The 12,570-nt window shown below is 33.9% G+C and overlaps 1 protein-coding gene across 2 annotated transcripts in view; it reads left to right on the top strand.

Moving 5' to 3' along the window:
• Nucleotides 1-12,570, top strand: part of HSD17B4 (hydroxysteroid 17-beta dehydrogenase 4) — a 90,447-nt gene that overhangs the window by 58,372 nt on the left and 19,505 nt on the right. For both annotated transcript variants that reach the window (XM_081053132.1, XM_081053133.1), the window contains exons 18-20: nucleotides 8,993-9,062; nucleotides 9,667-9,773; nucleotides 11,052-11,138. In XM_081053132.1, the coding sequence (XP_080909258.1) occupies nucleotides 8,993-9,062; nucleotides 9,667-9,773; nucleotides 11,052-11,138 (264 nt within the window). The remainder of the gene's footprint in view (nucleotides 1-8,992; nucleotides 9,063-9,666; nucleotides 9,774-11,051; nucleotides 11,139-12,570) is intronic.

Genomic DNA, 12,570 nt, shown 5'->3' with positions numbered 1-12,570 from the left:
GAGCATGCAAAGATTTATCTAAGAAACAAAAAGTAGCCATAAGATGAGAAAAACAACTTTGTTTTTGAGAGACCTAAGGTTTCTTCTCTAAGGTGGCCAGAAGACTAACCAACAATATAGAGAACAGAGTACGTAAAGCTCTCAAGTTATGTTGTGAGTGAGCATGTAATGACAGCAAATTATTTATAAAGTTCACTTATTTTTTATGCTAATTTTGATATGCTTGATATGAGAACTTCTGCAGTATTTAGGTTTGAAGCAAATAGAAATAGTTTCATGAGACAGAAAGAATTAAGGTTGGTGCATGTTGTTTTTTCCCCTGTACTATATAATTGGTTAATGGAAGGAACAATACTTTTTTCCCTCAGATTATTTTTTGCCTTTTAAATGTTTTTCCAATCCCTGTTTCTTATCAATTTCTTAAGAATGCACCCATGTTCATATTTAATTAAAGCTTCATAGTGAAATTAATTTTTTTAGGGCACTAAAACCCAGAAAGGCTTCAGGGTTTCATGGTGCAGAAAAAGCAACAATGCTCTTTTATTACTCTTGGGTTACTGAAATAATAAAATGTATTTGCTGCAGATAAGAAAAACTGAATAGTTTCCAAGGCTTGAATTTCTACACACAGTTGTAGAGTTCTTTCTTTTACTTTTTCAGATGAATAGAACTTTTTGTTAGCTAGCAGACTTGACTTTTGCTGTGTGACAAAGGACAGGTTTTTATTTTTCAATTAAAGTTTATTGGGGTGACAACTGTTAAAGTTACATAGGTTTCAGGTGTACAATTCTGTAATACATCGTCTGTATATCACATTGTGTGTTCACCACCCAGAGGCAGTTCTTCCATCACCACATATTTGATCCCTTTTACCCTCACCTACCCCTCCGCTCCCCTCTTACCCTCTAGTAACCACTGAACTATTGTCTGTGTCTATGAGTTTTTATTCCTTCATTTGTTTGTCTTATTATTTTGTTTTAGGTTTTATATACCACATATCAGTGAAATTTAGGTTTTATATACCACATATCAGTGAAATTATATGGTTCTCGACTTTGTCTTGACTTTTCTCGCTTAGCATAATAATCTCAAGTTCCATCCATGTTGTCGCAAATAACACTATTTCATCTTTTCTTATGGCAGCATAGTATTCTATTGTGTATATGTATGTATATACTTAAAAAGCTTCTGCACAGCAAAAGAAACCATTGACAAAGAAAAGAGGCAACTAACTGAATGGGAGAAGATTTTTGCAAACAACGCCTCCAATAAGGGGCTAATATCCAGAATATATAAGGAACTCATACAACTCAACAACAAAAAAACAAACAATCCAATTAAAAAATGGACAGAGGACCTGAATAGACATTTCTCCAAAGAGGACAGACAAAGGACAGTTTTTAAGTTAACAAATGATGTTTGTATAAATAATGGACACCCATCATTTGAGAGGTTTCTGACCATTTTGTATCATTATCATATGGTCATTTGAAGATATGATGAAAGCTACATACTATTTCTTCAAAAAACATTATGCATAAAACAGCATAAATTTCAGGGGATTTGGGGTTGTTTTAAACAGTCTGTGCTATAGGAGCTATAAGTCAAGTAGAAGAAATGTGACCTATTGTCAGGGAGCTGAAAGGCCACTTGGATACTCAAGATGTAGATGTCTGAGTAACTACAGCAAGGAGTCTTCTCCACATGACTTCTTTCTTCATGTGGTGTCTCATCTTCCAGGGACTTTCTGTATGGCCATCAAGGGGACCTCTATTGAGATTTCTGGAGCTCTTTTCTGTGTAGCGTCCTCCTCTTCAGTGCTACACACTCCAGCTGCACTGTCTCCCAGAACTATGATCGTTATCTCTCTAACTCATTGGAACTGCCTTGCTGTGTTTGGTTTCCCTTGCACGGCAGTCTGGAAAGTGCCGTCAGACACTGTCCAATGTCTAAGAACAGTGTCTCCTTTACCCCTTTAAAACTTTTTCTAGTTGTTTACAATGGAAGAGTAAGTCCATTCCAGTAACTCCATCATGGCCTGAAGTGGAAGTCCTATACCTTTTTATATACCCTTAGTGTTTATTTTTCTGATTTATTACTATCTGGTTTTTCAGTTTTATTGCTGTCCTTTGCTTTCTACTATACAACAGTTAAAGAGCTTATTTGCTTGTTTTTCTCTACCTTATTCCCATTTTCTGGGATGCATTAATTTTTCAGAACATTTGACATTTACATAGCATTCTTCCACTCTCATAGGCCCCATCTTTTACTCTTAGATTTGCAATTGAATATATCAGTCCTTTTGCCAGCCTTTCCCCCATCGCCTCCAGATTGGATAAAGCTCTTTTTGTGGTAGATTTCCCTAAGAAGGGCTCATGTGTATAGTATTCCTTTGGTTACTACTGTGTTTCCCCAAAAATAAGACCGAGCCGGACAATCAGCCCAATGTGTCTTTTTGAGCAAAAATTAATATAAGAACAGGTTTTATATTACTATAATATTATATAACATAATATAATATAATATACTGGGTATAATATAATAAGTATAATGTAATGTATAATATAATATTGGGTTTCATATAATATAATATAATATATATAATATAATATAATGTAATATAATATAATATGATATAATACCGGGTCTTATATTAATTTTTTCTCCAAAGGACGCATTAGAGCTGATTGTCTGGCTAGGTCTTATTTTCAGGGAAGCCTGGTATGTATTTAAAACTGCTTTTCTTTATCTTAGGTACTTGAAGATAGCTTTTCTGGATATAAAATCTTGAGTTTCTTAAAAATGGTGTTTCACTGTTGCCTTGCTTATATGTTGCTTTTCGGAAGTCTGATCCGAGTGTAAGGATCTTCCTCTAAGTTACTAGATCTTTATCCTTAAGGCCCTTAGGATTTTTTCCCTTTAACTTTCAAGTCTAGTAATTTTACTAGGATATGTCTCAATGTTGCTCATTCCAGGTTAATGGTTAATTTTCCCATACAGCTGGTGGGCCTTATGTATATTCAAATCTTTTATTTTCAAAAAGTTTTCTAGGATTATGATTTTAAGTATTAGTTCTCATTTATTGTTTCTTTTTTCTTCTTCAAGGACTTCAATTATATGTACATTGGGTCTTTTTCTGTCTCTCAATTACTTTCTTTCTGTCTTTTTTAGTTCTTTCTCAATTTAATTTCCATTTTCTTGTTTCTTTTCCTCCCTTTCTTCTATGCCTCTTATTAAATTTTTACTTGGATATGTTCTCCTTTGGGTACCTTATTATTTACTTTTCACTGTTGATATGAAGACATTTTGATTTTTTTCTTCTATTTCTTTTCTGAGTGTAATCCTCTTTTACCTCATTTCTTAATGTTTGTTGTCCATTTATATTCTTAGTTTTTGAATTTCAGATTCAAGGTGTTTGTTTCAAATCTCCAAATGCTTTAGTGTTTTAGTATAGTTTTCTTCTGTTTGGTAACTGTTTGGTTTGGGGAAATTTCATTTATTATAATGTCAATCTTATAGTAGTTTTGTACAGATGAAGATTGCTTACCTACATGCATTCTGCGGGTACATTTAGTCATTTGGGATGGTTTACAAGGTTCCGTCTTCAAGGAATTCAAGATCATTCTCTTCTGTCAGTGTAGCAAAGCACATTTTCTTTAATGCTTCTGGAGTGGTGCATGGTGGGGAGGTGTTTTATTAAAAATGTTGTTTTTAGTTTTCTTTATCTTGCAGGATCATAAATTTCCCTTCTAGTTTCTTTTTTCCTTTACCACCCCGTCTTCAAAAGGGACATCTTTGTTTTATTCTCTTCTCCTCCAAAAGTGTTGACTTCCTGGGACTGCCATTTGGTGGCCTGTGCACTTTTAATTCTTTTTTTCCATAGTCAGTGTTCTAATCTTCCAGGATCCTTCTCACCATTTTTGTCCTTAAGGTGGACTTTTTCGGTTTAGAAATGATTTTTCTTTCTTTTCTTCTCCCTTCTTCCATGCACGGCTTCTGTGCCTCCCGCTCCACTCAACCCCCTCTCCGCCCCAGTAGTGTTGATAGGGTGCTCAGGAGATAGTGGTGCTGGAAATGGCTATTTATTTTTCTATTTATAGGAATTTGAAGTTTATGGTGTTCTCTGTCTTCTAGTTACACTGCAGCCTTGGGATCTGTGTAGTTTTACTGGTTCTTTTTGTCGATTTACATGCTTTTTTGGAATATGTGAGAATTTGGGAAGCACTAATTTCTGAACCTTTTTATTTACCATTTAGTTTAACTTAATGGTACAATTTAAAAAAGTAAAATTAAGAACTCATTTATCCATAAAGAAAACCCTCCCACTCACATTTAATATACAACTAAGATAATATACTTATTTTTCTTTTTTTTTTTTTTAATTTATTTATTGGGGTGACAATTGTTAATGAAATTACATAATTTCAGGTGTACAATTCCATATTACATCATCAATAAATCCCATTGTGTGTTCACCACCCAGAGTCAGTTCTCCTTCCATCACCATATATTTGATCCCCCTTACCCTCATCTCCCTCCCCCCACCCCCCTTACCCTCTGGTAACCACTAAAATATGTCTGTGTCTATGAGTTCTTGTTTCTCATTTGTTTGTCTTGTTTTTGGTTTATATACCACATATCAGTGAAATCATAGGGTTCTCTGCTTTTTCTGTCTGACTTATTTCGCTTAGCATTATATTCTCAAGATCCATCCATGTTGTCAGAAATGTTCCTATATCATCTTTCCTTAACGCCGAATAGTATTCCATTGTGTATATATACCACAACTTCTTTATCCATTCGTCTATCGAAGGACATTTTGGTTGTTTCCATGTCTTGGCCACCGTAAACAAAGCTGCAATGAACATTGGAGTACACGTGTCTCTATAGAGAAATGCTTTCAAATTTTTTGGGTAGATACCCAGGAGAGCGATTGCTGGGTCATATGGTAATTCTATTCGTAATTTCTTGAGGAACCTCCACACTGCCTTCCATAGCGGCTGCACCAGTCTGCATTCCCACCAACAGTGTATGAGGGTTCCTTTTTCTCCACAGCCTCTCCAACACTTGTTGCTATTTGTCTTGTTGATGATAGCCATTCTGACTGGGGTGAGGTGATATCTCATTGTGGTTTTTATTTGCATTTCTCTGATGATTAGTGATGTTGAGCATTTTTTCATATGTCTATTTGCCATTTGTAAGTCCTCTTTAGAGAAATGCCTCTTTAGGTCCTCTGCCCATTTTTCAGTTGGGTTGTTCGTTTTTTTGTTGTTGAGTTTCATGAGTTCCTTGTATATTTTGGATAATAGACCCTTATCGGAGGAACTATTTGCAAAAATCTTCTCCCATTCAGTCGGTAGCCTCTTTATTTTGTCGATGGTTTCTTTTGCTGTGCAGAAACTTTTAAGTTTCATATAGTCCCATTTGTTTATTTTATCTTTTACTTCCATTGCTTTTGGAGTCAAATTCATAAAATGCTCTTTGAACCCAAGGTCCATAAGTTTAGTTCCTATGTTTTCTTCTATGCAGCTTATTGTGTCAGGTCTTATGCTTAAGTCTTTGATCCATTTTGAATTAATTTTGGTACATGGTGACAGATAACAGTCCAGTTTCATTTTTTTGCACGTGGCTATCCAATTCTCCCAGCACCATTTATTGAAGAGGCTGTCTTTTCTCCATTGTATGTTTTTAGCTTCTTTGTCAAAAATTATCTGTCCATATTTATGTGGTTTTATTTCTGGGTTCTCAATTCTATTCCATTGGTCTATGTGTCTGTTTTTCCGCCAATACCAAGCTGTTTTGATTATTGTAGCCCTGTAGTACAAGCTAAAGTCAGGCAGTGTGATACCTCTAGCACTGTTCTTTTTTCTTAAGATTGCTTTGGCTATTCGGGGTCTTTTGTGGTTCCAAACAAATCTGATGATTTTTTGTTCTATTTCTTTAAAAAATGCCATTGGGATTTTGATGGGGATTGCATTAAATCTGTATATTGCTTTGGGTAATATGGCCACTTTAACTATGTTGATTCTTCCAAGCCATGAGCACGGAATGTCCTTCCATTTCTTTGTGTCATCTTCAATTTCTTTCAAAAATGTCTTATAGTTTTCAGCATATAAGTCCTTCACATCCTTGGTTAAATTTATTCCTAGGTATTTTATTCTTTTTGCTGCAATTGCAAAGGGAATTGTTTTTTGTATTTCTTTTTCTGAGATTTCATTGTTAGTATATAGGAATGCAATGGACTTTTGTGCGTTGATTTTGTAGCCAGCAACTTTACTGTATTCATTAATTGTTTCTAACAGCTTTTTGGTGGAGTCTTTAGGGTTTTCTATATATAGCATCATATCATCTGCAAAGAGTGATATTTTAACTTCTTCATTCCCAATTTGGATGCCTTTTATTTCTTTCTCTTGCCTGATGGCTCTGGCAAGGACTTCCAACACTATGTTGAAAAGCAGAGGTGATAGGGGACAGCCCTGTCGTGTTCCTGAACGTAGAGCAAAGGGCTTCAGTTTTTCACCATTAATTATGAGATTAGCTGAGGGCTTGTCATAGATGGCCTTTATTATGTTGAGGTATTTTCCTTCTATACCTATTTTATTAAGTGTTTTAATCATAAATGGATGTTGTATCTTGTCAAATGCTTTTTCAATATACTTATTTTTCTTACGTGTGTGTGTGTGTGTGTGTGTGTGTGTGTGTGAATTTTAGTGAGTTTTGTATGTAGGCAGAAATGAAATGAAACAAGAAACTTAGCTTTCCTTCTAAAATATGAAAGTCCTTCAAAATATTCATAAAATTGACAGTGTTCCTTATGATTTGGACAATGGTTATTGTACATTGTGATTGAATTTAGTGAAGTATCCAGTCCGCTGACTTTAGTCATTTCTCATGATCTTTTTTGTCTTTGCTAACTCTATCTCTACTCTGAGATACAACTCTATTCTACTCTAACTCTGCTAACTCTACTATCATTGAAATACAATGAAAATTTTCCTATTCCTTTAATATGATTTCTTTAGAAAAGATTTCTTTTCATTTATAGGAATGACATCTGTAGAATAAGAATATTGGTACTAATCTTTTTTTTTTATAAGCATCAAAGTCCTCTCATGAAGACTACTGTTTAGTTTTGTTTTTAATTTTATTGGAACATATTGGGGAACAGTGTGTTTCTCCAGGGCCCATCAGTTCCAAGTAGTTGTCCTTCAATCGTAGTTGTCCTTCAATCTAGTTGTGGAGGGCACAGCTCAGCTACAAGTCCAGTTGCTGTTTTCAGTCTTTAGTTGCAGGGGGCGCAGCCCACCATCCCATGCGGGAATTGAACCGGCAACCTTCTTATTGAGATCTTGCGCTCTAACCAACTGAGCCATCCAGCCGCCCCTCCGGCAGCTCAGCAGCAGCTCCTGAGCTCGTTGTTTTTACTCTAGTTGTGGAGGGATCAACTCACTGGCCCATGTGGGAATCAAACGAGCGCTCTAACCAACTGAGCTATATGGCCGCCCCACTGGTACTAATCTTAAAAACTTGGTTGTCTTATACTGTTGCTAAAATCTTGTAAAATAATAATAATAGTAGTTCACATTTATTGAGGTATTAATATTTATCAAGGATAATGCTTTGTAAGAGGTTTATTGATCTCTCACCTTTTAAATGAGAAAATTTGCCCATTAATTGCAGAGCTGGATTTGAACCCAGGTCTGTCTCATGCCAAAACCCATGATGTATCGTGTGTTTGACAATGTCCCCTTCAGACTCTGAAATGTATCTTTTATTTGTATGCAACACGATGATATATATTTGCCTAGTGTTTTGTTTGTAGTGTCCTTTTTAAAAATTATCATTAAATCCTCCAACATCTTAAACAGAATCTTACAAATCACTACTATTCAATAATTGTTGATTTGATTTAGTTACTTTTCAAAGACATATGAAGGGAATACAATATTGAATCATTGAAAAAGTGAATCATTTGTAGAACTATCATATGGATTGATGGAGAAGAAAAAACTTATTAAAATTGTACAAAACATGTTGAAAAGGGAATGGTATTTTCCTACTGTTATTTTCTATAAATAAAATTTGTTTAAAAAAGAATAATCCATATTTAAGAATAACAAAAAAACAATAATTAACAAAGTTAGGTATGCTGACATTGCTAGTCTTAACACAACATTTTAGTAGTCTTGGAAAGCGTAACATAGCAATTAATGAGAAAAGGAAGAAGTCTTGAGGCAGATCCAAAGTAGGTAGATACATTAAATATTGACTGTTAGCTGTTCTGTGAATTTCTTCCCTTCAGTACTGAAAAGTACTCTAGTTTAAACAATGCCCAATTTAAATGCTGGGAAGAATGGTGACTTTTTTCTTACTGTTATCTATACCTTTCTGCTAATCCTGCCTTATCCAAGTAAAGAAGTGATATGAAAATCTAGACTAAGCAGAAATTTAATCTTAACTGCAAGCTATAAATCTGTATTTTTGCAGGATGAGCTGATGCTCAGGATTTAGTGTACCAGGAGAATAAAGTTTGTGAGATATCTTTGGTGTTTATATATCTAATTGTGTTACAAACTTCAATTTAAAACATCTCATTAAGAAAGTTCACATCAATTTTGCTTGGTTAGAGGAGCATAAACATTTACCTTATCTTCATTGTGTTTTAATGAGAGTAGGTTGATGGATTCCTTTTTGTGAATTTCTCTTTAGACAATGGTAACCAGTGTTATCCCCAGATGTAGTTCTTGGCTCCCTTTCCTATTATTTGACAGGCTTATCCCCTTCCTCAACTGATTTCAGTGGCAGGTGTTACAAAAACATTTGATTTACAGTTCATTTTTTTTTGTTAGGAAGTTGTTTTTTAATCAGAGCTTCAATTAGGTCCATTATGATGCGTTTTGTATACAATAGCCAGCCATATTTCCTGTTTTTCTTTTAATGTATTCTAAGAAAGCACTTCATACTAGTTACATTTATAATTCTTTCTGTACAGGCTGCTTTGTACCGCCTCAGTGGAGATTGGAATCCCTTACACATTGATCCTAACTTTGCTAGCTTAGCAGGTGAGTACCCATGAAAAATATTAGCTCAGTTATCTAAATGATACTTAAAGACATTGCTCCTTATGACTGGTAATTTGAGTAACATTTTAAAAATAGCTCTCTCCTAACACATTTATGCAAAGGATATGTATGGGAAGGTAGGAATAAGTCTTCAGAAAATGTGTACTTGAAACTGAGATTATGGTGCGAGGGAGCTCCTGCTAGTGCAAGGTCAGGATAAGACCATGGGGGTGAGTGTCTGAGTTATAATGAAGGGCATGGTCATTGGAGGAGAGAGCAAGGAACTGAAAGGTTAGGGAAGGACCTTTCACATACATGGATATTGAAATCACCATGGATGATTTCATGGTTACAACCGAATGTAAACAAAATAATGCTTTGTGTTTTCAGATCGCTAACATTCCTTTTTTTGTCTTTTACTTTATTTCATAATTTTCACCCAGGAAGTATTAGTTATAAAATATTTTCCATGTTTCTTAAAATAAAGGTGTAATTCATGCTAATGCAGTTTCAAGATACAGTTTTGAAATCCTGAACTAACTATTCTTGGCTTTTAAACATGCAGTGTGCCTATATCTAGCTAAATTCTCTCTTTTTTTTTTAGGTTTTGACACGCCCATATTACATGGATTATGTACGTTTGGATTTTCTGCCAGGCATGTTTTACAGCAGTTTGCAGATAATGATGTGTCAAGATTCAAGGCAATTAAGGTATATGTATGTTAGTGCATAATTTGAACTTTAGTTCTTTTTTTGTATTTTTAGAGAAGAAAAGGAGTTTTAGTAAGACTTAAAATAGATACTGTACTGAAGTAATATACATTTTTATTACATTAACTTGGTAATAAGCACATTTTATTTTCATAGCTAATACCTTCCTTACACATTCATTGTGAAGGATATCATATATAATTATAATTTTATAACATATTAGTTGGATTGTTTTATAAATTAGTTAGGAGTATATACTAGTTAAGGAGATTTACCTTAAAAAAATTTTTTGTTGTTTTGTAATTTGCCTTAATTTAATTGAAAACGTTAAGTGGCTGCATTTGAATGCTAGCTAATAAACACACACACACCTACATCAGCATGGTTGCGTTTTGATTTCAGTTTTTGGACTTTTAAGTGGGTTTCAAGTTTTCATCCATTATAAATTACAAAGAAAACTATCTCCGCACAATATCTTTGCATAGTTTAAGTCAGAAAGATACACACTAAAAAAAAAAAAAAAAAAAAAAAAAATTTAAGACAGTGTCCTGTACCTTTCTAAGTTTTTATCAGTTTGTGCTCTATGCAGCAGTGAAAATGCATTTTCTGATGCCTTACCTTTGATAACACTGATTATTCTCATGCTTTTCATTTTTATTTTAATTATTTTTATTACCCAATAATTATACTCAGAGAAAATAAAATAATACAGAAAATTATGAAATAATTTTGGCCTATATACTCACCCCAGACCTTATTCCTCCGACATAATTAGTACTTATTTTTTTGTTTTATTTTTTAATTGCAATTGACATGTACTATTATATTAGTTTCAAAAAATGTAGAACGCATGAAGTGATCTTCCTGAAAAGTCTAGTACCCATCTGACACAATACATAGTTATTACAGTATTATTGACTATATTCCCTGTGCTGTACTTTACGTCTCTGTGAGTACCACTTTTACCTGCTTCTTTTAAGTTGTTCTGGTTGTTACCTATATAGCTCTATTTAACATAATTATGTTTCTGTTTCTTGGTTTGCCAAGATTAAGCACTATTGATTCTATACATTGAAAGACAAAAATTTAGCTTATACTAACTATATCCTTTCTTCATTAATTTTATCCTATTATTTTTATTCCTTTATGAATTTAAATGTATTTAAACTTCTCTTTTCTTTCTTGTATGCTCTCTAACCTCCCTCCTAACTTTTTCTCTCACAAGTAGAAAAGTTTCATTTTAAAACATTTTTAACCCCCAAACTCGTTTTTTTAAAGGCTCGCTTTGCAAAACCAGTATACCCAGGACAAACACTACAAACTGAAATGTGGAAGGAAGGAAATAGAATCCATTTCCAAACCAAGGTATGAATAATGTTTTGTTACCCACTTCACCATGCTCTATAATTATGTTCCATCTTAACATTTTTTGGTTATTACTATGGGTATGAGTGAAAACCTAGAAAATTTATTCTTTTTTAAATTAGTGGTAACTTTTTTTTTTTTTAATTGGAAATAAGATGCCTATGTACCCTGTTTTTTATTTTGTTTTATTTTCAATTAAATTGGTTCCTGTCTATGTAGTAGTAGCATAGCTGTTCTGAAAACCCAACCAACCGTATCTTTTTGGCTCAACCAGTCAGTCAAGTTGTTGTCAAAGTATAATTTTCAAAAAAATTAAAGCCATGGCGCTCAGACAGATTTAAATGAAAACATGACAAAAATGTATTTAATTCCTTATGACAGAGCTAGCAAGATGAAAAAACTGGTTCAAAAGAGGATTAGAACAACAGTGTGTGTAGAAGCCAATAGGAAAGGCATCCTAAAATAATTTTGCTGAGTTGATGTCCTACAGAATAATAAAACTGTATCCTTTATGGTTATGTTTTCTATTGGACAGAAATCATGTGCATCTTGATCTCACAAAAATCCATAAAATAACATTTTATGTCACAGAGTCTAAGCCTAGTTGTAAGTGACAAAGCAAATAAAAGTTAAGTAACTTTTGGTGAGGCTGTTAGTGCTCCGGTACAATACTGAAAGGACATAACAACCATCCTTTTATTTGTAAATGTTTTAAAGATCATTTTTGTTAACACATTTGACCAGGCTGATACTTTTTGGCCTGATTATTTGGTGCTATATAGATGGTTTGTGTCGAGCAGTTTAAACACCACCACCAATAGTAATAACAGCTCCAGTAATTGAGTGCCTAGAAGCAGGTTATACCATTATCTCTAATGTGCATATCAACTCTACATTTGCTATAAGAAAATCTAGGTTCAGATCTCCTAAATAATTACTCATGGTCACACAGAAAATGCTGGATAGAAACCCAGGTCTGCCTGGCTCAAAGCTTATTGTTTAGGGCTCCAAATCTTTTTTTCTGTATCATGATTTCTTTTATTTTTAAAATATTTAAAAAATTTTCAATTACAGTTTACATACCATGTTGTATTAGTTTTGGGTGTACAACACAATAATTAGACACATACATAACTTACGAACATAACTCACCTCCATAAATCCAGTACCCATCCAATAATACATAGTTATTACAGTACTACTGATTATATTCCCCATGCTTTATTCTACATCCCCATGACTATTTTGTAACTACCAATTTGTACCTCTTAATCCCTTCACCTGTTTTCCCAAACCCCCCAACCCCCATTCCACAATCATGAAAATGCTCTCTGTATCTATGAGCTTGTTTCTGTTTTGTTTATTTGTTTATCCTATTCTCTAGATTCCACATATAAGTGAAATCATATGACATCTGTCTTTCTCTGTCTGA

The sequence above is a fragment of the Rhinolophus hipposideros genome (assembly GCF_964194185.1).
Source record: "Rhinolophus hipposideros genome assembly, chromosome: 7".
NCBI lineage: Eukaryota > Metazoa > Chordata > Mammalia > Chiroptera > Rhinolophidae > Rhinolophus > Rhinolophus hipposideros.
This window is presented reverse-complemented; position numbering and strand designations above follow the sequence as displayed.